Source organism: Camelus dromedarius, chromosome 12 (assembly GCF_036321535.1).
Source record: "Camelus dromedarius isolate mCamDro1 chromosome 12, mCamDro1.pat, whole genome shotgun sequence".
Taxonomy (NCBI): domain Eukaryota; kingdom Metazoa; phylum Chordata; class Mammalia; order Artiodactyla; family Camelidae; genus Camelus; species Camelus dromedarius.
The window spans coordinates 29,178,887-29,203,105 of NC_087447.1; the positions used below are offsets into that span (position 1 = coordinate 29,178,887).

At 39.4% G+C, this 24,219-nt stretch overlaps 1 protein-coding gene across 1 annotated transcript; it reads left to right on the plus strand.

The window, feature by feature from the left end:
* The first annotated feature begins 14,484 nt into the window (after positions 1 to 14,484).
* Positions 14,485 to 23,988, plus strand: LIN7C (lin-7 homolog C, crumbs cell polarity complex component). Its single transcript, XM_064492494.1, has 5 exons — positions 14,485 to 14,546; positions 17,724 to 17,842; positions 18,108 to 18,179; positions 19,732 to 19,941; positions 20,531 to 23,988. Exons 1-5 carry the CDS (start codon positions 14,510 to 14,512, stop codon positions 20,684 to 20,686), a joined length of 594 nt encoding a protein of 197 aa, XP_064348564.1. The 5' UTR covers positions 14,485 to 14,509; the 3' UTR covers positions 20,687 to 23,988.
* The last annotated feature ends 231 nt before the right edge of the window (positions 23,989 to 24,219 follow it).

Sequence of the window (24,219 nt, forward strand, 5' to 3'; positions counted from 1 at the left end):
CCCAGTCCTGGCAGCCACATTCAACCTATGCCCCCAATGAAAAAGAGTATAAATAATGTACATAGTAAATGAATGAACCATCCAGTGAGAAATTTTTCTTATAGGGTTTCATTTTCAGGCATTTTCATGGGGCTTTGAAATGGTCCTCCACTTACCAGGACCAACAGAGCTTCCACATTTGATACACAAGTCAGGCTACACCAAGTAGCTAGTGGCGGGGAGTCAAATTTGCCAACTCAGAATGTCTCTTTGGCATGTGGATTATTTCCAGCTGAAAACAATCAAGGCCCAAAAGGCTCGAGAAGAATATTTGCCCCTGCCCCTAACTGCCTAAAGAATGTAGACAGAAGACCTGTTGCAGGAAGGGAGCTGTCCCCATGGATCATTCTAGTATGAACTAGGTGTGTAGACAGGAAGGATCCTAACAAATTCTGCTTGTTAAAATCCCTCTCTGTGTCCTATTGTCTCCACCTGGTCCAGCAAACATTTGTCTACCACACATTTGCTTTTCCATCTCCATGTCAATTGCCTTCCTTCCCTTTGAAGTCCCAAAGCATGCTCCCCAACATCCTCTTTTGTCTTTAGCTAAAGATGGTGCATCAGGTGAGGGTTTCAGCCATTTTGGTGAGTGAGTCATTCTCCTGGGTCTCTCCCATCCACACAGGTTATTAAACTTGTATCTGATTTCCCCCAGTTAATCCATCTTATGTCAATTGAATTCTCAGACCAGCCAGAAGAACCTAGAAGGGGAGAGGAAAATTTCTACCTCCCCAAAACTAGCTAACAAAGAACAGTAAGCAAATGATATTGACAACAGCCTACATTTGTAGAAACAAAGCACTTTCTTAGCCATTATCTCACTGGATCTTCAGTGACTCTGTGGCCCGTGGCAAGGCAGTTATTTTATTATGAGAAACTTACCAGAAAACTGAGGCTTAGCCAGATATGTAGCTGGCTGTAAAGCAAGAATGTGTGAATGAGGTGGGATGGGAAAGGAGGGAGAGAGGTGATGGGCAAGAATGATATTAGAATGGCCTCAGTTCTACATGGGGCTGAGACAAGATATCATAAATGCAAGTATTTAGCAAAGCTGGGAGTGGCTAACGTGGCAGCAGTGATGTCCCCAGGCATGCCGTCCTCCATCGGTTCCTGGGCTCTAGAATCTGGGATGTTTTGCAGTTACTTACAAGAATGCAAGTAGGGAGGTGGGTATAGCTCAGTGGTAAAGTGCATACTTAGCATGCCCAGCATGCCTAAGGTCCTGAGTTCAATCCCCAGTACCTCCTTAAAAAAAAATAATAAAAAAAAAAAGTTTATTTAGAAAAAAAAGGATGCAAGCAATGCGATTCATTCTGGCACCATTTAAACTTTAAGTTCAGCTCAGATATAGGAACAAAGGACAATATGCCACCAACCTGGCTGATTTCGGTGAACATAAAAGCAGATTATTCAAAGTTTAAAAAAAAAATAATCTTAAATGGCAGCCTTTCTTACCCCACCCTCAGGGAGTATTGGCTAGAAGAACTTACCTATTATTTAGGGTAGTATGACAGAAGGGGAAAAACACAGTGGGGCAACCCAAAGTCAAAATCAACAACCTTTGTGAATCTGAGCCATGGACTCTTTGCCTAAAGGGGATGAGGGAGGAAACAAGTTTCCACCCTCTTAATGCAGAAATGAGAGCAATTGTCGATGGAAAAAGGAAAATCTTTTCCTCTCCTCCCCACCCCCAGGAAAAGCATGTAAATAACAGCACAATGGTGCCACTCCAAATCCCCAGCTCCTAATGAGAATACAAAAACAACATGCTTTTTAAAAAATTGTACACATTTCAGACCCAAAACAATAATAAAGTAGGGTGTCTCCGAACTTGGATCTAATGTGATTACACGTGGTAATTAACAACGAGTTTGTAACCAGCCCTGTGGGCTCTGGTCAGACGCCAAGAATGGGAGCCCAGTGGATCGTCAGTTATGGGTGTAGATCTCCAATCTAAAGGCACTGAAACTTCTGGGCGATGAGAGATGGATTTCAAATATCTGCAGAGACTTGAAGGAAAAGAACGAGGCTTTTGAGACTGAAAACCAGGAAGACACCTGGGTTTCTTGGTGCCAAATGTCATCCCTCAGTCCATAGACATTGATGGGACAGAATCAAACTCAAGCCCAGTACATGCAGCAAAGCAGAGACACAGCCCAGCATTTAACTCTCTGCTACGCTGATATTAGGCCTGAGGACATCTGTCCCAGCCAGGAAAGGAGGGGCACCAGAAAGCCTGAATTCAGCCTGCCGTCCTGCGTTTGCTGGGACTTGCAGCATCAGTACCAACAGAGAGAATTTTGATGCTGGATGGCAAATTCCTGGAGGCTTGGCTTTGAACAAGGCTGAACAGAAAGATCTCCTTAATGAAGGATTTGGAGGCTGGATTATGGTCCCATGGTGATCAAACCATTTCAGCCATTCCCACACAGAGAGATCACACCACATCAATGGAAGCGGGCCAGCCAGAGGCCAAATGACAAAGTAGGCCAACTCTGTCCTTGGCGTGTTCAAAGCCGGTGTCTCTACCTGCCTCCCTTCTTTCAACACACTCCACCTTCCCTGCCCTCTCTCTACCCTCCACCCCAGCAAGACCCAAACCCTCCTTATTTACTGCCTTCGGCTCTCCAAGGACCCTCTCCATAAACCAGTTATCTGAAAGGAGGCTTTGCCCCACCCCAACAGACATGTGTTGAGTCTCAGTTATGGGACAGACAAAATGCGACCTGCAAGAAAGACAAATATGTGAAAAACTTGCTCTCGAGCCTTGATGAGTAGAGTCTTATCATTCACTCAGTAACATGTCCTGAGTCTCCTGCTGCGGGCAGGAGGTAGTGTGACCCTGCTGGAGGAGAGAGTGGAGGGGAATATCTTTTTTTTTTTCCCTACCGCCAGAAATCCCTTGAACTCAAGAAAAGACTTAGAACAAGACAGGTAGAGCAGGGCCATGGGAAGGGCCGTCGCGTCTTGTCCAGTTCCTGGAAAAGCTTCTAAGTGCTCTCCCTGCTTCTACTTTTGTCCCCTCTAATAAGAAGAACAATAATAACTACTGTAATATAATATAAATCCATTCACCACTTAGGAGCCAGCGTTTTCTTGGTAAAACGTTAATTGGATCATGCCACTTCTAGCTTAAAACCTCCCAGAGGCTCCCCAGTGCACAGAACACGGACTCCAAACTCCTCTATCACAGCTGACAAGGCGCTGGAGGGCAGGCCCCTGCCCACCTTTCCATCTACTCATTTCAGATGCATTGGCTGTTTTTCCCTTCTTCAGCCATGCCCACCTCAGGGTTTGTTGTTGTTGTTGTTGTTGTTGTTGTTGTTGTTGTTTGTAGTCCCCTCCATCTGAGATGCTTTTCTTCCAGATGTTTGCTTGGCTGGCCTCACTCCATCATTCCGGGCTCAGCAAATGGCCCTTATTCTGAAATGCTTTCAGTGATAAGCCTGTCTAAGGAGCACACTACTTGACAGCTGTTCTCTTGTTCTTAACAATCTATCACTATCTGAAACTATCTTCTTTTTTTAAATGTGTCTAATGGAAAAGCCAAACCCATCTGCCCTCCCCAAACCTGGTCATCCTCAGCCGTCCCCATCTCCCTTAAAGGCAACTCCGTTCTTCCAATGTTTTCAGTAGCTCAGATCAAAAACCCCGGAGTCCTCCTGGACTCCTTTCTTTCTGTACAATCCGTCTAGAAATCCTAATTGTTCTACCTTCAGAATACCACCACTTGTTACATCTCTTATAATATAACTTCCCCACTGTCTCCCTGTCTTCCACCTGTGTTAGCCTCCTATCTGGTCTCTCTGCTTCCTCCTTGTTCCCATCGTCTCTGTTTTCAACGTGGCAGCCAGAGCGACCTTTTAAAAAGAAATCAAGTGAAGTTCTCTCCCTCCTCAAAACATTTCAGTGACTCCTCCCCTCACTTAGTAAAAACCAACATTCAGTATCTAATCCATGCTGTGCAATACAGAAGCCACTATGGCTAGTGAGTACTTAAAATGTGGCTAGTCCAAACTGAGATGTGCTCTAAATGTAGAATGCACACTGGATTTCAAAGGCTTAAGTATGAAAATAAGAATGGAAAACATCTCAATAATTTAATATTGATTACATATTGAAATGCTAAAATATTAGATGTATAGAGCTATGGAAAATATGTTATTAAAAATCATCTAACCCTGTATCTTTTTTACTTTTTCAAATGAGGCTACTAGAAAATTCAAAATTACATCTATGACTCACATTTGCAGCTCACATTATACTTCTATTAGACAGCACTGATAGAGTTAGTATGTACTTATAAGACTGCAGTGAGAGGAGAGAGAAAATAGAAGAAGTCTAAGGATGGAATTCTGGAGGCCCTGCAAAATTAAGAGGCCAGGGAGATAAAGAGGAACCATTAAAGAAGGCAAGAAGGTGTCTGATAAGGTCAGAGCAGACTTGAGAGGTGATATCCTAGAAACCAAAAGAAGAAAATGTTCGAAAGTGTTTCACTGTTTCAAGTGAGATGAGGACAGAGAACTGACAATTAGCTTGGACAACGTGAACATTATTGAAGACATTGGCCCGGGCTGTTTTGGTGGAATGGTATAGATAAACGTCTAATGATAGTGGTTCAAGAGAGAATGAGGGGAACAGAAATGGAGACTGCAAGTATGGGCAACTCTTTGATGGAGTTTTGCTCTAGAGGGGATAAGAGAAATAGCAAGGTGGCTGGAGGGAAACATGGGACCAAGGGTGAATATTTTCATATGAGAAATACAGTATGTTTACATGCTGATGGAAATAAACTGATATTGAAGAAGAGAGAGCCCTTCCAAAATTTCTAGAGAAAAACTGCTAATCTCCTTGAGTAGATGTGGGGTCCTGGGACCTGGTGCACCAGAGGACAGGTATACCTTGAATAGGAACATGGTCAGCTGCTCACAGTAACAGAATGGAAGATGGACCATGAGCATGGATGCAAGTAGGCTGGTAGAAGTGATGGAGACAGCATGTGGAAGATCTCCTCTGATTGCTCCCATTGTCGCAGCGAAAAAGGAATCAAGGTCATTAGCCCAGCATGATGAAGAAAGAAAGTGTTGAGAGTCTGAGGAGAGAGAAGGTTTGAAATCTTGTTTATGGACTCAGAGTGAACAGACTAGGGAAATGAGTTATAATTGCTGGGCCCACTTGAGTTTAGTGGTTCATGAGTTTAAAGTGAAACCATGCAGTAAAACTGGTTTTTTTCCTCCAGCCAAGTTCAGCAACCAGAAAACAAGTGCAGAATAGGAAGAGAGTTGTAAATAACCAGGATTGCCATTTGCCAAAGACAGACCAAGAAGTAAGAGAGGTGCCAGGGAGGTAAGTGTGTAATGTGAGTGATGATTAGGATAGATGACCAAATCTAGGATGGATAAAAAAGGTGAGCGAGGTAAGTGAGGACATGTGGAACAAGAGGGGCAGTGGGGAGATGGCAGGACATGCACATTATCTGCTCAGAGTATTTCCAAGTCAGAGTGCTTTCAAGTCAAGACAACTGGAAAGATATGAGGTGTTGGGCCTAGAGCGGAATGCTTGAGATTAAGATGGGGGGTGGGGATAGGAGTCACTGATAAGGACAAGGACTGGGGTAGGGGATGAGTGGCCCATTTTGGGGGGATGAGTGGTTGAGACTGAGAGAGAGGGACATTATTAGGGGAGAAGAGGTCGTGGGAGGCAGAGGCCAGAGTATTGAAATGATCGTCTATGTGGAGATTGGAATCACTAAGAATCATGAGAGGCACATTATTGGGATGAGGGAGGGTGAGTTCCAAGCTTCCAGGAATATGGGGAGTGACCCCAAGTAAGCAGATGACAACAGTGATGAGGGGTAGCCAGTCATGGTGTCATAAACTTCACACCAAAATTCTTTAAGAGGGAAGAGAACTTGATCTGGTTGGAGCAATGGAAACCAAAGAGCCATCTCCCCCACCTCTGGGTCCAGCTTCTATTCCAAATTCACATTCCAAATAGAAGTTTTTGATGCCAGAAGAGATATGCTCTGTTCCAAAAGGAGGGAGACTAGAAACTTCATGCTTTAACTCACGGGAAATACTTATTAGTTGTTGAGACCACTGACCTTGCACACCACGAGTGTGGGAAAGATGTTTTGGGAAAAGGGACTTTAAACTGTACCTGGGCATTGTTCCACACGTGCAGCTGCTCCTGCGTCGAGCCCTCTTCACATCAACAACAACAAAAATACATAAAAATCAGCCCATGGACAAATGTTTACTAATGATTAGAAAAATTAAACTTTACCTGATACTCTGAATGAGGGATGTTCAGCTCAAGCTAATTGAGAACCAGCAAGATGACTCAGTGGCTAAGATCCATAGAAATGCCCTTAATGATTTTTACAATTGTTTCCTTAATAATGGAATCTTAATAAGCAGGTCGATGTTAAATTAATAACATAGAAGCATTCTAAAAAGCATACTGAAACATGATTTTAGCCCATTCACTCCGGCTTAACGCCATACTCTGGTTTTTTTCCTTCCTGATAGAATATCAGACATCGGAAGGAAATATTCAAGTTGGGAGATGAAGTTTACAACATAAAACTAATCAGAAGGGAAAATAAAGTCTTAACAAAAGCCATGCAAAGGCCAGGTAGGTCCAGAGCTGCCATCTTTCTGCCACTCACTGGCCTCACCCACGCTTCATACAAGAAATGCTCGCTGAGCGTGGGTAACACACAAGATAATTTGCTACCTGCTGGAGAGTCAGGGAAGCACGAAGGACCATTCCTACCCACTTAGTGAACTGAAGCTCTCACTATCTGATTGGATAAAACACTTCAGTAAACACAATACCCTATTGGTAACTTGCAGAAAGGGCCGCGTAGGGAATGGAAATGGGCTTGAAGGGTGGGGGAAATTTGTTAGAGAAGAAAAGCAAGCCAGGTGGGAAAAAAGCAGGGAAGCATGGGGCATTTGGGGAGCACGAGCCGTTCTGAGCAGCAGGACTATGGAACCTGAAAGAAAATGAAACTGCTTATTACAGAAGCATCCAAATCCTTTGCCCCACCTCTGGCCACCATTGCCCCACTCTCACCTCCTGTTCTTCGAACCCTCATTCAATCCGAATATAGTCATCTTCCACAAGAAATCCAAATACAACAAGCACGTTGTGAGTTTTGTAACTATTAACTGCAGGTTTAGAGGTCAGGGGGAAGGATCTCAGTATAAAACTCAGCAGCATACTTCTTTCTTCCATCTGGCCCTGTCTCATCTCCCTACCCATCCCCTGTCATCCCACACCATCCCACCCTGGTCCCATTATCCAGAATTTCTCCTTTCTTCTTGAAGTTTTGGCACTTTCCAAGAATCAGGGCTTAACAACAGACAGCCTTCAAACAAAGGTGACTCTCTCTCAAAGGAATTTCCTTACTGTCTACTGTGAGAGTCTAAGCTTCTCCCTCTGATTATATTTCTAAAATACAGTTCCAATTGTAGTTCTTCAATTTTTAAAATCCTCTGGTGGCTCACTCTAGCCCAAAGAATAAACCCAAACATTCAGGAGCCCCCACAATCCCCCTCAACCTACAGGTTAACCCCTGTGTTCTTCCACACCCTCCCCAACCCCAGCTGTACACCTGCCCCCCACTGAAGCCTTCTGCATTTCCTAAACAGAGAGTACATTTTTTTTTTTCCTGCATGGCTTTGTTCACATAGCCCTCTCTCTGGCATTCCCATTCCCCACTTACCCACTTGTGAACATTCTGATCATTCCGGAACAAATGTTTCCTTCTTTCTAAAGCTGGATTTCTCGATCTTGCACCATTAACATTTAGTGCTGGATCATTCTTTATTGAGGGGGCTGTCCCACACATTGTAAGATGCTGAGCAGAATCTCTGGCCTCCACCCACCAGATGCCAGTAGCATCCTCACCCCCATCCCACCATCTGCAGTCGTGACGATTAAAAATATCTCCAGACACTGTCAAATGTTCTCTGGGCTTCAAAATCACCCCTGGTTGAGAACCCCTGCTCTCCAAAGTTTTCTCAGTTACCCCCAGTGAGAAATCACTTCATCTCACTCTTTCCAACACTACACTTTGCACCTCTATTAAAACTCCTGCAACTAAAGCAACAAGAATGGCGACAGTAAGAATTACAACATTTAGCACCATCTCTCTGTTGTTTCTCGGGTTGCACATATGTCTATACCCTTATCCCCTTCCACTGCATTGTGAGCTGTTTGGGAGCAGGATAGCTTCCTGGTATCTCTAGGGCCCAGCACAGTGCTTTGTTACAGTGGGTCATCAGAGCTTATTTGGGGAATTGATGTGATAAGGCTCCTGTCTCTGTCTTCTGACTAGCCATTTGATGACCGCATCAGTTGAAAGACTGAGAGGCTAATTATTCTAATGCTGGTTTGCAAAGCTCTGTCCATACCTGACAAGTTATAAGAAGCAGTCAGAACAATGGGCTCTAGAGAGTTTGAGCTTTTATTTTGTTTTTTCCTAAATCTTCACACTTTGGAATGGTTTGTGGTTGAAGGCATGTTAATTTTCACACTTAATTTTCATTAACATAGTACTGTGGTTCATTTCAGTAAATATTTTAGTTTGAATCAGTTTGCAGACGGAATGATTTTTTAAACTTTAAAATGTAAACATACACATATATATTCCTTTTCCTATTCTTTTTTATTCTAGGCCATCACAAGGTATCAAATACAGTTCCCTGTGCTGTACAGCAAGAATAGTAGTAGCATCTGTTTTATATGTAGTAGTTTGTATCTGCAAATCCCAAACTCCCAATTTATACCCCCTAACCCCCTTCCCCCAGGTAACCATAAGTTTGTTTTCTATGCTGTACATTAGAAATTAATACAACATTGTAAATCGACTATACTTCAATTTAAAAAAGAAATAAAATAAGATAGAATAAATTTTTTAATGTAAATATTAAAAAAAAATTAGTAGGCCAAGCTGTAAAATGTAACACTTCAGTAAATGCTCATAGAAAGCAATCCAGATAGTTTCATTGCTATGGGTTTCATTTGTCCAAATTGCTTGACATTTCCTTGAGGGGAGGAACACACCTGGCATTTCTCCCGTTTCCTGTAGCACTTGCTAAGTAAATCCTTTTGAGTTGAAACTCAACTGGTTGAAACTTTCTAATGGGAGAAATAAATCTATGGACCTACAATGCTGCAGGAACTAAGTTGAGAGTTAAGTTTTAGAGGTTGTGGTATGGGATGGCAAAAAGTCTAGAGGCTCATCCCAGTATTCTTTTTCTTCTTTTTCTCTACGGACAGAGTTTAGATTTTGTAGCTGGGCCCTGTGTCATTCAAAGTAAAACTCTGTATTTCCTGGTTCATTGTTGCAAGATAGAGCCTTGTCACTGAGTTTTGGCCAGTGAGATATAGGTTAAAAATATTAAGCAGGACTTCTGGAAAGGGTACTTAAAAGATGCTGACTCCACCGGGAAGGGTGATTTTTACTCTTGTGTCATACCTTATTCTTTTTTTTTTTTTTCCTGGCCTGCAACTCACATGCAATAACTGGAACTCTTGCAGCCTTCTTAAGTCATGAGTACCTTGAAGATGGCAGCCATGTCTTTAGGATATTGGTGTAAAGTGACAGAAGCTGGGCTTCCTGATGGCATGGTGGTGCCATCATACTTGCCGGCAACAACCTCTCTCTGGAGTTCTTTTACTTACTTTAAGTACACTATCATTTTGGAATTCTGTGTTTATATGCAACTGCACCTAATATTAACTAATACATACATTGTTTTTGAATGTCTATTATGTGCTAGGTCAGGAATTCTCAACAAAGACAGCACATCACAAAAACTGTCACAGTTTTCAGAAAATACAAATGTTCATTTCATACTTGAGACTTTCTGAATCAAAATTTATGTGGTGGGCCTCTGGCATGAAAAAATATATGTATACATATACATACTCATATACATTGTTATATATATAAATAACAGATAAATTACATATATGAATATATATTTATATATATATATAGTTATATATAATATATAGTGAGTATATATGTATTTGCATAGTTTTTAATAGCATTCCCTTATACTCCTTTTTATTTCCGTAAAGTTAGTAGTAATATCCCCTCTTTTATTTCTGATTTTAGTAACTTGAATCTTCTCTCATGTTTTCCTGAACAGTCTAGCTAAAGGTTTGCCAATTTTGTTGATCTTCATAAGGAACCAAATTTTGGTTTCATTGATTTTCTCACTTTTTTTCCCCTAGTCTGTACATGTACACACACACATAGAGAATAGAAAATAAATTAAATACATATTTAAATTCTACTTTTGCTCTAATCTTTATTTTTTTTTCCTTTCTTCTATTTACTTAGGGTTTAATTTGCTCTTCTTTTTTGAGTGTCTTAAGATAAAAGGTTAGCTTATTGATTTCAAGTCATTCTCTGTTTTTAACCTAGGCTTTTATAGCTATAAATTTCCCTCTAAGTACTGCTTTAGCTGCACAATTAATGCATTTTTAAAGCCTTGCAGAGAATTCTGATGTGCACACGTGATGAGAATATGCTATATTTCTTTGCCACTATAGATCTTTGTTTGTTTGTTTTTTCCCCATTTCCCAGCATGGTTGCTGAACTTTTGAGTCAACAAAGCTTTTCTTATCAAGCAAAATGCTTGGTTTGGGTTTGGTTCGCTTTGCTTGCAGTTCAAAGATTCTTTTCACAGCCTAATCTAAAAAGCAAGGGCATGTTTGTTTTACTTGATCTCTTCTGTGAAATGAAGGCTTTTCAGGTTATGTGGCCCTTCTTTAAAAACTGTTTTAGTTGGAAGTTTCCTTGTCTGCTTTTAATTCTACTAGGCATATTTTTGGCAGCCCCAACACAATGTTTATGTCATTTAGGCAAAGGTCAGCTAGTAGTAAAAGCTTCCTGTGCTGCCATAAACCCTTTCCCCTGGCCTCTGTACTTTGTTATTTGCCTTGCTTTGTCCATAACTTGGCAGCATTATCACTCACTCCACGTGACAAGTGACATCATTGCTATAATGAGAATTCCAAGCAGCACCACTGGATCAAAGCCCATCTGTGTGCCTGCTCCCACACTTGACAAGACAAATTCCAAATTCATTCAGCATGCCGGTGCCATTTAGTCACTGTGACATATCCCAAATTTTGGACTCTGTGCAAAAACCAATCTGTGCCCACAAAATTAATCATGGAACACATTTTATGACGTTTGACAACAACTTAAAAGGTTCTCATCTTTGGCAGGTGGCTCTGCCAATCTGCAAGTATGTGCACGACAAATTCTGAACAATATACTGTGTGGCTGAAAATACATCGTGCAGAATGCACACCCTGGAGAGAACCAGAGTGAGTCCAAACAATTCTGAAGTCTGTTTCAGTGACACATAAGCCAGACTGCTGTCTTGGTAAGGAAGGATGATGGCCTTAGGTACACATAGAAAGCCAAAGAAAAGGCAACAGCTCGTGTGCCAGTAAATGCTGAGAACATTGGCACAATTGCCTGTGTTGGCAGGACCAAGAGTTTGAGATGGCTAATTTAAGCAACAAGATCCTGGCAAACAGATTTATTTAGGGCAAGGGTGCGTCAGGAAGATGCCAGAAAAATACATCAATCTGTGCCTTTACATGTACTGTAGAGTGATGATGAAACAATTGACATTAAAAAAGTAAACCCTTACACTTTAATATAATCTGCAACTCATTCTGACAACAAGTAGGGTTTCCTTTAGATTTCTGGTACTTCGAGATGGGGTTTTGTGTTCTGAGCTGAGATCTGTGACCAAGAAAAATTCCCTTCAGAAGGTATTCTTGAAGAGATTTCCCTGTGTTGTAGTATTTAATTGATTAGACCAAGTGTTTTTATATATTGTTTAACTTATTTAAAATGCAGGCTATCTCACATTTGACAAGATCATTCACTTCAAATGAAGAAAGACATTTATCTAAAAATTTGCTTTTCTAAGGAGGATATTATAGAAACTGTTGGAAAAAGAAAGGACTACTGAGACTCTAATTGTACTGAATAGGTCCCTTAAGAGTAAAGTTTTACCTTGTAATAAGACATAGCTGTTTTAAGTATCTATTCTGTATGGTAGTGCCTGTTTGTATATGGTTCAACAGGCAATGAAATAGTAAAATATTCCACTTGGAGTGTCTGGCTTCCTCATATTACTTTCCACGTTCCTAGCTTCCCTAGACAGCCTCTTACCCCCAGTTTTCCCCACCCACTCCATTTTTCTCTTAATCGATGCTGTCTTAGTACATTCGATCTGCAATGTCTTGGGTTAAGAAAGGTTTCATACCTGGCAGCCTACTTGGGACTTGCATTTCTTAGAGAAAGATTAAATTTGGATAATTTAGCTTTCACTGGGATTTGTCTAGACCCAGACTTCCTATTCTAATTTGTGTTCCTCTTCATCTCTGAGGCAGGAAGTAATATGAGGAAGCAACAGGTGAAGAGGAGTTCTTCCATAGGAAGGGCAATTCTTGATTAGGAAGCCGGGGGATTTAATAACCTGGCAGAGGCATAAAAGCAAAAGCACCCCAGCTTCATTTGTGCTCACAATTGCCTCCGCTGAGACTCAGGACTGTAATTAGTCTCCTCTTCTGTAAAGTGAAGGAGCTGGAAGTCTCTAGGTCTCTCCCAACTCTAATTGTCAAAGATATATGAATTAGGGAGGGACATTTTAGGAGTTTTCTCCTTAAGAATTAACTGACTCCTTCATTTATTTTTTATGTTGACTATAAATGGGTTGTTAGTTAATTGAATCATATTTTCCCAGCTCAGAAATAGCTCCTAAGACTTTTTTCTTCCTTACCTATGCTTCAAATAATCAATGATCTGTAATGTTCTGATTCCCAATCCTGAGAATGTGACTTTTTATTCATTTTATTCTCTCTGAAAACTGGGTTCAGTTTGAGGATGTATACAGTTTGGAGAACAGGAAAAGATGAAGAAGGGCATTACACATAAGAACAACATAAATGAAGACTTAAAAACAAGAAGAAACGTGGTTTTAGAAACAGACTCACAAACATAGAATACAAACTTGTGGTTGCCAGGGGGGAGGGGAGTGGGGAGGGACAGACTGGGAGTTTGAGATTTGCAGATCTGACAGGTATATATAGAATAGATAAACAAGTTTATACTGTATAGCACAGGGAAATATATTCAAGATCTTATAGTAGCTCACAGTGAAAAGGAATATGAAAACGAATATATGTATATTCATGTATGACTGAAAAATTGTGCTGTACGCCAGAAATTGACACAACATTGTAAACTGACTATAACTCAGTTAAAGAAATAGAAGAAATGTGGTTTTGAATATTCAACTTCTATTGGTTTTTGTCTTTGAGGGATAATGCGAACTGAGGTTAGATGGATGAGTTAGGCTCAGAGTATGCAAGGCTTTATAAATAGGAAATATGGGGAGAAGCCACGGAAAATTTTGAATAGGAACCTTTGATAATGCAACCCAGGTTCAAGGAGGAAAACGGTACAATGGTGGTACTCTTGATGGATTAGAAGTAAGTATTATAATTGAATAGAACAGGTGGGTCGGGACAACCAGGAGGTTGTTAAAACAATCCTGTCATGTAGTGTTGAAAACTTGTTTGTGAAAGGCCCTAACCGGTTAACAACACAGACTAGAGCTTGAATAAACATTAGTAAAATCTAAGTACTGGGCAAATTAGTATTTCACTTATTCACTTATATTCATTAAGGATTAAAATTTTTCTTGGTTCATAAAATTTTAAAAAGTGGCCCTAAGAATCTACAATGTATTAGGAATATTATTTGCGTCTTCGTATTTCATTTACATAAGATTTTGGATCAGCTTTTTAAAACTGTTACTTTGGGGTGCACCAAAGTGCCTCGTTCTCTCGCTCCTCGGGTATTTCATGCCTTTTGCACTTTCCATCCTTATTCACAAACAGATTTCTAGGGAAGACCTGTGCGTTGGGTTGCTAAAGCAAGGTAGCCACAAATGGAGAATCTACATCTCACTCACACACTTGTCACCGAATCTCATTGTTTAAGAATGCTAAGAACGTCGGAGACAGGACTCTTTGTCAGACAGATGGGGAAACTGAGGCCAGAGGAGAATTGAGCAGTGCTGGCTCCTAGGGCCACGAATGGCCAGGCTGGAACTAAGGGTTCCACGTGGGTGGGAGACGGCTTGAATCCAGCGGCAGGCCGTAAGAATCGGGAAAGGGACTCTTTTCAACCACAGGAGGAAGGGGGAATCTGAGAACGTCACGACCGCTCACGGTGCAGCACAAAGCCGACCTCGCGAATACCGACCCGGGTACTCTCCACTCCGGGAGCCCCAAAGCTGCGGCTCCCGCTCTCGCGATACTGGCCGGCTCTCGCTCCGGGCTCCCGCTAGGCCCCGCCCCTCCACCGCAGCCCTTCTGTCGTCATTTCCTGTGGGTCTGCAGGCAAAGGGAGAAGATGGCGGCGCTTGGGGAACCTGTGCGACTGGAGAGGGGTGAGTGGGGCCGAGGCTGGGACCGACGTGGGCGGAGGGGGTGGGGGGTTCCGTGTCGCCAGGGGGGTGGGGCAGCCAAGCTCTGAGACCCGGAACCAGGCTGTCCCTCGCGCTGGCGCCGGTGGCCGCCGCCGTGGCTGTGCCGGGCCCCAGGGTGGGCGCTTGTTGCCCTGGGCTGGTACCCAGACCCCTCGGCTGTTCGCGCGGAGCGCCCCGGAGCGCGGCACACTTCTGCACCACATGTCTGCGTTCGCGGACACACGCCGCACACGCCGTGGCTGTGCCGGGCCCCTGGGAGGGCACCGCAGACGCAGCGTTCTGAGACGTGTCAAGCTGTGCACACATTACACGCCCAGTTCGGACAGACTACACGCACTGCCCGTATTGATGCGTGCACAAATCTAGCGTCCCCGCCTTCCCCCACACATCCCGGACACACAGCACATTCCCGCGGAACTCCCCTTCTTTACGCACAAATTCTATCATTGCTTCCACTACAACCTCAGTTGTATTTGTAATGGGGTGTTTCCTGGCTGTGGTGCTCCTCCCAGGTAAGCAGAGGGTGCTTTAAAAACAATTCTTCTGATGTGGTCCTGGGAAGGAGGTTACATAACTAGGAGGAACAGTGGTAGAATATAAAAGCCTTGAAAAGTGCAGTCTTATTCTTTCTTTACAGATGCGACCTTTGCTAACGGGCTGGTTGCTTGCTTTTTAGAGTAGGCTGTCGAGGAAAATAAAACCCGTTCTGCTGAGCGATTAGAAACTGAAAAGCCAGTGAAAGTACAGGGCCTAAAAGAATCCTGTTGCAGATTTTCAGCATTTCGCTCTTTCCTCCCCAAATCCTTTAGTTCAAATAATTTCAAGCATACTTTTGACATACCAATGTTAAGTCATTGGTAAGAGCCAAAAAGTACAAACTAAATATTTTGAGTACTAGTAGTAAACAAAGTATAGGATGGAGATTGAAACTATCTCGCAAATACTAACTTTCGCAGTTACAGTCTGAATAGTAGAACTTCCGCTCTAAGAAGGGACTACATTTTTTGAATTATTATATTTGGAAAAATGTCTTTCCTCGTGCCTTCACACAAACAAATGCACACTTTGTCTATTCCCTGTGGTGTTCACTGTTTGTAAGTCTGTTTAAAATGATGTTGTTTTCGTCCGGCCCACCAGGCTATTAAAGCATCATTTTTGCCAGAGGAGTTGTTCACTTTGGGAAGACTTGCTAAGTTAGTGCTAAGACTGTGACATCTTTCTGAGCACAATGGCACTGTGCTTTGTGGATGGGAACAAATCTGTTTGGTGTTAACAGGAGTAGGTGTTTTTCTTTGAAAGTCATTTGTGGGTTTCTAACACGTTGGCGGTCTTTTGTATTTTTAAATGCAGTACAAAATGTGAAACTTTATCTCTGGCATTTAGTTTTGGTAGTCATGGCTTTGTTTTTTTTCCTTTTTCAGAGTTCATTTCTGTTCCACAGTAGAAGGTTCAGCAACCTAGTAGGATAAATTACTAGTGGATGCCAGTTAGCAGGATGAGAAAGTCAGATTACACCAAGTCTGGTTCTTATTTAGCATTCTGTTTAACAGACTGTTAAGAAACTCTCCCAGCAGTCCCACAGTATAAAATTAGTGCATACGATCAAGATCCTGAATGCTTTCAACATCATCAAAACGAGATTCAGTGGAACACATTTGAGCACATCTTGGGTACAGTAAAGAGTATTTTATGTAATAATATATGTAATAAAGAGTATTGCTTTTTCAACTCTTTGTTGGAAATTTTTGTGTAGCTTGCATATTGTAACTTTGTAAATCAAAATAGTTGATGAACTAACACTCCCCATTCACTATCCATTCTGATGGTGGGAGACCAGAATGGGGAAAGTCTTGTTTCCATGGCATTTGATTAACATCAGTTGAAGCTTTTATTACCTGAAATTGAAGAATCTGCTTCTTTTTTCACTATATGTATTTCTACTTCCCCAGCTGCAGGCACAAGGAGGGCCATACTAATTCTGTACAGAAAAAGTTCCAATCCTTTAGTATAATATAAAATTCAGAACTTCTTCCACTTAAGACAAAAGGAGGCAAGGAAAGTAGAATGATAGGTACTCTAGCCCCCTGTGGTGCAAAAACAGTTTTAAAAAAACAAAGTAGAGATAGTCAGTGTTGAAACACGACTGAATTTTACAAAATTTCTTAATTCTTAAAACATTTATCCTCACACTTCCCAATGAGAATTGCCTAACACGCTTAATATATTTGTATAAATGTATACAACCCCTTAATAATTATGATTGATTGGTGCTAATGTAACATAACATTTATGTTTGCTGTATGCCAGGCCCTTTCTGTGTATTTTTTGTTTTAGTCGTCAAGTAATTCTTATAAAGGAGATACTGTTAACTTCCATTTGCAGTGGAAAAACTGAGACATGGGGAGGTTAAGTAACTTGCTCAAAATCCCACAGCTGTTATTGAGACCAGATTCACAAAACTAATTGTTTTCTATTCTGTATTTTGTAAACATGTATTTGACTGAGCTTGCCTTAATTAAAACACTGTGTTAATGATCCTAAGTTGAAAACAGACCAGTTAATTTTACTCATTTGTATCATTGTTTTAAATGTGTCCCTGCTACTGACTGCACCTGTTATTGAAGAGTTTTCATGTCTACATATATGTTATGTTTTCTTTTGGGAAATAAACAGTGATTTCACTGGCACACAGTGTTTTATACTGTTCAGTGCTTTGGTTACTAGTGGTAACCAAATGGTGGTAGGTAAATTTTGACTAAATAGTTTCTGATAATACTGTCAGCTTTCCTGAAGCAGTACGGTGTTCATGTGTCTGTCACATTTGAGCTCCAGTCCTTTCCTGTGACACTTAATACTTTTTATTTCATTTCCCTGTGTCTCTCAGAGATGCTGTTTTCCAAGTTTTATACTTGTGCAACATCAATATTTTCTTCCTAATCTGCTGTAAAATTTACATTCCCATCCTCCATACGTGAATACACACACAACACACAAATTCACACTCTTAATTCATTTTTCCTCTTAGTTCTATATATTGTTAATCATTGAGGAATAGACCCTTAATGCTCCACTGTTATGTAGGCATTTAGAGAATATTCCAAGAAAATTATCTATCACAGTGTGTTTGTTTAACTCTAGATATTTGTAGAGCAATTGAATTGTTGGAAAAACTACAGAGGAGTGGAGAGGTACCACCACAGAAACTTCAGGCTTTACAGCGAGTCCTTCAAAGTGAATTCTGCAATGCTGTAAGAGAGGTGAGTAAATGGGATTAAAATTTACAAAAAAAACCCTGAATTAATTAGGTAAGATAAAAATTTGGATTCAGAATTTCTTAAGAAAGTGAACTTTAGAAAAGCATTAGAACCTGCCCCTCTCATTTTTGGAATTTCTAATAGAAAAACACTTTACAAAGATGTATAACTTTGTCTGAAATTTTAACACATTCATTAATTTCACTAAGAACTCAAACATGGTATATTCTGAGATTTAAAATCGCAGTGGTAACTTTGGGTTTTGCAGGTGTATGAACATGTCTATGAGACTGTGGACATCAGTAGCAGCCCTGAAGTAAGAGCTAATGCGACTGCAAAGGTACATTTTTTCATTTACTTAAAGTGAGAGAACTCTTCATCAATTAGAGGTTTAAAATGTGCAATTATTAGATTCATAATAGGTTTATTTTGAAAACTAACAGTATCTTTCAAGCTATGCTAAACTTCTCAATTACTAAGAAACAGGACTTTTTATTGACTTTATGAAAGCTATTTTATGCAGTTTAGATGATGCTTAAAAATGTACTTGCACACAAATAATACACATACCATATACATAGTTGCTATATATAAGATAATTTATCATCATGTAAATATTCATAAAAATTCTGAGGTATGAATTATGATCCTCATTTATTGGTGAGGAGGCGTCAGATTAGCTTATGTGCCTCAGACCATGCAAATGGTAAATGGGAGATCTAGGGCACTACCCTGTGTTGCCCTTTCCTCTTCAGAGCTGCAGGTAGCAGTTTTTATGTAGTTTTTCTGAACCACTATTTTCCTCAAACCAAATGTTGACCTCAGTGTCCATCATGTGTTGTTAGAGTAAGTTAATATCAGCAGTAGGTGACTTATACTAGAGTTAGTCATTATTCATTGGTAGTTACTGGTTCACAAAAGGAAATATTAGATTCTCTACTGAGTACAAACACTTAAACATGTGAATATAGTTTGACAGAGTAGAAAAAAAAATTAAAACTTGGGTTTAATTCCTGACTTTCCCAGCTTTCTGAATTTGTGAGCCTTGGTTCCATTGTCTCTAAAATGAGGCCTCTTTTAGAGCTTAGAATGTGATGATAGTGGTTTTCAACAAATCTTGATTTTCTTTCTCCCTTCCTTCCCATTTTTGCTTATGTACCCTGATCCAACACACACACAAAAAAATAGTTCCCAATTACTTAATTACCTTTGAAAGCAAGATGAAACCAAAAATCTCAGCTTTGTGTTAGAATTAGTCTAATTAGTTTAAATTTTAAAGTTTTAAAGATGTGGCTCTGTTTCATTTGCTGTGGAGTTTCAGTAGTAACTAGATAGTTAACTAAAGCTACAAGAAAAATTCACATCAGCTAGAGGTACACCTCTTTTTCTCCATGTTATTTCTAGATGAGTGAGTTAGTACACAGTACAGATAGTGCAGCAGCCAAATTACTGCATACAAGGACACCTACCTCCTTACAAGCTATGTAGGTAGGTTGTGCCCTGCCCAAAAGCCCCTAAAGGAGCCAGAATGACCAGCCCTAATGCTCAGGGCTGCTGGCATGCTGGGGAGGGATTCTCCTCTTTAATGTGCATAGTGTTCATCTTTCTAGCAAACCTGCTTGCCAAGCAGGGCACAGAGGTTCCAGGCACTGGAAGGACTAGGAGTGGTCTAAAAGATCTCAACACTTCCTGCATAGTCCAGGGTTGGCTTTCCTGTTGTCCTCTTTAAAACACCATCTGGTTAGCTTTCCTTCTCAGAACTGTCAGTGAGTTTGTGGACATTCAAACATCAAAAATACTGACTTCAAAAGTAGTTTCTAAAAAGGGACAAAAGAATGAAGTAAACAAAAGTCTTATTATTACTTTTTTTAATACGTAAAATTTCCCTTCAGGCTACTGTTGCTGCATTTGCTGCCAGTGAAGGACATTCTCATCCTCGAGTTGTTGAGCTACCAAAAACAGAAGAAGGCCTTGGATTCAATATTATGGGAGGCAAAGAACAAAACTCTCCAATCTATATATCTCGAATAATTCCAGGTGGAATTGCTGATAGACATGGGGGCCTCAAGCGAGGAGATCAGCTCCTTTCTGTTAATGGAGTGGTAAGGGTACTTTTTATTTCTACTTGTAGTAATGTGTTGTGACCACTTGGGGGTGTATTTGAGTTAGAGAAACAGAAATTGTAGGGAAAAACCAAAGAAGCTTTGTAGTTTAGAAATCCTTTGGGGGAATCTTAGGCACTACTATTAGTACAGTGATACTTTTTTAAGCACTGTACATGTGTGTTCTGCTTCTTTCCAATGTAAATTAGCAAGGCTTAGTGTGATTTTTTGATGTAATTAAGCTCTTTCGTAGTTAAGGCAATACATTAAAAGTCTACCCTCAATTTTATCTTATAGAATGGCAGTTACTTGATTTACTTCTGATCTGGTGAAATAATAGGATGTGTAGACTGATATGCTAATTATTTGGAACTTAAAAACCATTTCCTGGACTACAAACAGAATGACTTAGCAGAGGATTTTACACTGATTAAAATGATAAAGCAGGATTATCTCATAGGTTTATAATTTGAAATGATACAATATTAAAACTTTTTTAGTTACACTTATTTTAAACATTTTTCATTTTGAGTCGCTTAGAAAGCCTAGATGCTAATTGTGCTTATGTCTTTGTGTTGTTTTTTCCTAGAGTGTTGAAGGAGAGCATCATGAAAAAGCTGTAGAACTGCTGAAAGCAGCTCAAGGAAAGGTTAAATTAGTGGTGCGGTACACACCCAAGGTCTTAGAAGAAATGGAGTCACGCTTTGAAAAGATGAGATCAGCAAAACGCAGGCAACAAACCTAATGCAGTTAAAAACTTTATATTCCATTTTGCTTTTAGCTAGAGAAGTTTTACTTGTGACCTACTGATGGCTACAATGCCAATGATTGTAAAAAAACAAACTTCCCATGAAATCCTCCCTGCCATTTTATACCTGCCTGTTTTAACATCACTTATGGTTCCAGAGATGCATACTCTTTTTTCTGACAAGAAAAAGTAAAAAGGTGATGAGGGCAATTGTGTCCTGCTGTTTTTACAGGCCTTTTTCAAATGCAGATTTTGTCATAAAGTTGTTATAGATTTTTAAAAATGCTTTTTTAATATTCAAATGTACTTTTACATTCTTAATCTTTTTTTAGGGAAAAAAAGTTTTCTTTATTTGGCTGCTTATTTAAAAATAACAGTTCTCCATACTTTGTTTGCTTTATTTTTCTTTAACCTACAACATTTCTTTATGATTTTCCAAGAAATTACACATGACAGTCTCAGCTACAGCAGTTCATCACACTGCTAATGTTAATTAACATCGCTGCTGCGTTTTGTATCTGGAACACACACTATGTATAATCAATGGTAAATTATAACCCAGCACAGTGGAAGTTTTTTACTTTTATTTAAACATACTATATAATGAATACTCATTTATACTGATTTATAAAAGTTTTTAAACACTGAAACAATCATTGCTAAAATATGTATTCTTTCATAATATTTGAGCAGTGAGGCAGGAGAATGTAATTTGATTGTTAGCATTACTGATTACATCTCTCTTTATATTCAGCAGTGTATCGTAAATTACAAATGCAAAAGAGGTTTAGGTTTTATCTTTTGCAAATTTTTTTAATGCTACTCATTTTTATTTAAATATACTTCTTATATTTTGGTCCTTCCGTTCCTAGAAGTGAGCCAGTTAGTTTGTGGTGGGAGATAGCAAAGAAGAAAAAGTAATACTTTAACCTCACTCAAGAGTTAACATCTCTTAAGTAGCTCAATTTAAAGAATTGATGCTAAATAAGAAAAAGATAGAAGGTATGTTTAAGACATATAGAGATTGTAAGGTGATGCATTTGTAAGAATCTGCAGACTCTTGTCAAAATGAGTAGGAACTCATTCATATTAAAATGGTTGGATTTAGAGATGTGATCTTTGTTTATGATTCAAATATAATGATGAGAATTCTGAGAGATACTTTTCATTTGTCCACTGGATGTCACTGTTCTACTGAAAGGCAGCTATTAGTGGATGACTGTGACAGGTCTTTTTAAAGGCAGAAGTTAAAGAACTAAGGTTCATTTGTATGGCTTTTTGAAATTTTAAGTGACAGGTGCTAGAAAGAAAAAGTGGATTAAAATATATAAGGAATTCAGTATAATTATCAACCCTGTGCAAAGAGTGGGCATTTTGTAACATTCCTTCTGGAAGAATGGAAATGTGTTATCTTTTTCTGCATGTTTGTGAGCACTGTGAGTCTTAAAAGATTATTCCAGTTTTCAATGATTTTTCAGAATACAAGTCAATCAGCATTGTTATTTATCATTTAGGTATTGAACACTGGATTGCATGGTTGAATGTGTCTTTAGTCCACTGCAAAATGTGCTTGTTCTTGATAGGATCATGTTGTTAAATTGTATATTTCCAAAATTAATTGATGTTTTAAAATGTTGAGACCAAAGTAGTGTAGAAGAATTATGGACTTAATTTAATTGTAAAATTATTAAAGGTATTTGTTGTAGAGCTTTATATATTAAAGAGATGTGTTGGTGCATATGAAAACAGTACTGTTACTGTTATGCTCGTGTTCTTGCATTGCTGGTAAACCCTGAGGAAATCTTATTTTAGTATTGCTGCAGCTGCAGTAGCTTCTAAGGGTGTGTCAACATTTCATTATAAATTATAGCTTCCTGGTTCAGTATCTCAGCTGTTTCAGAACATTCAGCCAAGTTAAATCTTTTTTGGTGTTGAAACTTAGTAAGTTGAGTAAGCTATTTTTTTTTCCTTCTACAGTAATCCACAATCTGTTCTTTGTGTGGGTTGGCACTTATTTATAATTCTTAAAATATGGGTAGCTTAAAAGAGCCAAATACAGTAGTTTTGCTTGCTCCTGTTCAGCATGAGTAGCAGTAGTTTATTTTCGTTAATGCAGTTTTCATAGTGTGTCCCAGAATTTTAAATCCTGACCATACAAGAATTCAGTCATTCGGTGGCAAAGATGTACAGTAGTGGTCTAGTATCATGAGGAAATGAAGGGAATTTTCATCTTATAAATGTATGATTCATGAACATAACTAGGCACATAGTGTATAATAGGTGTTTGATTTGTAAATTATAAATATAAATTGTCTTCCCTCTCCAGTTTCCATTTATTTTCTTGGTTTTTCCAAATGAGTTGACTCAGTGATTCTCAGCCTCAGCTGCACATTAGAACACCCTGCAGACCTTTAAAACATGGTGACACTGAGTCCCATCCCACACCAACTAAATCAGAATCTTTGAGGTGGGGCCAGATGCTTGTTTTTTGGCTTTTTTTTTTTTTTTTTTAAGCTTTCTAGTTGGTTCTAAGGTGCACCTAGGGTTGAGAACTACTAGTTTACCCCTTTGTAAAATGCTCTAAGTACACTGGACTCTGGAAGTATCAGAATAGAATAATTCAATTTACAGCTACTGTTAAATAGCTGTAAATGTAATGATTGGTTATATTTCTTAGTAATTTCTTTAGGAATAAAAGGTACATGGCATTCCTTATTTGGAAAGTAATTACAGTCTACCTTTTTCTTCCTTCCTCCCTCCCTCCTTCCTTTCGTCCCTTCCTCCTGTCAGTAGTTTAAATGTAAACTTTCAATATCTGTCACCTTTCTGCCCCCTTTGCCTTTAAAACCTATAAAAATAAATATTTATTGTTAAAGAAAGCATGTTTAAAAATTGCAGATGAGAAATATTGTTGTTGATAATTACGTGCTGTCTTAATATGGCCACTTTATCCATTAGTGTCATACTAGATTATAGTGGCCTAGTGCTTTGAGGTTTGAGAATTCAGATGTGTTTTTTAAAAAGTCACTGTCTTCCTCTTCTAAATTTTTGAAAGTTACTTTGCTCGAGGACTTAAATAATTTGGCTCAAATACTTTGTTTACAATATAAATGGATATTACAGCATTTAATAGAAGAAATGGCTATGGCTTATCTGAAAAGAATGTCAGCATGACTTGGTGTAGACTTAAAAGAATATATGTTGTGAATATTTTATAATGTGGAATGATCATTGAAATATCAAGGACTCCAGTAATTGTATTTCTTGAATAAATGTATGTTTATGAATTTCCTAACTTACATTTTGTTGTCTCCTCTGCTAACAATCTGGTTTTATACTTTTCATTGTTCAAAAAATGTCACTAATAGTGTTTCTTCAAAGATTTTGCAGCTCTGTAATGATGAAATAGTGGAAAAAACCAAATTGCTTGCTCATTAAATTTTCAAGAACTTCCAAACTAATTTGTATCTGAACATAGTTTTTAAAAACATTAGCAAACAATATGCTTCTACTTTAATTCTTAAGTTTGA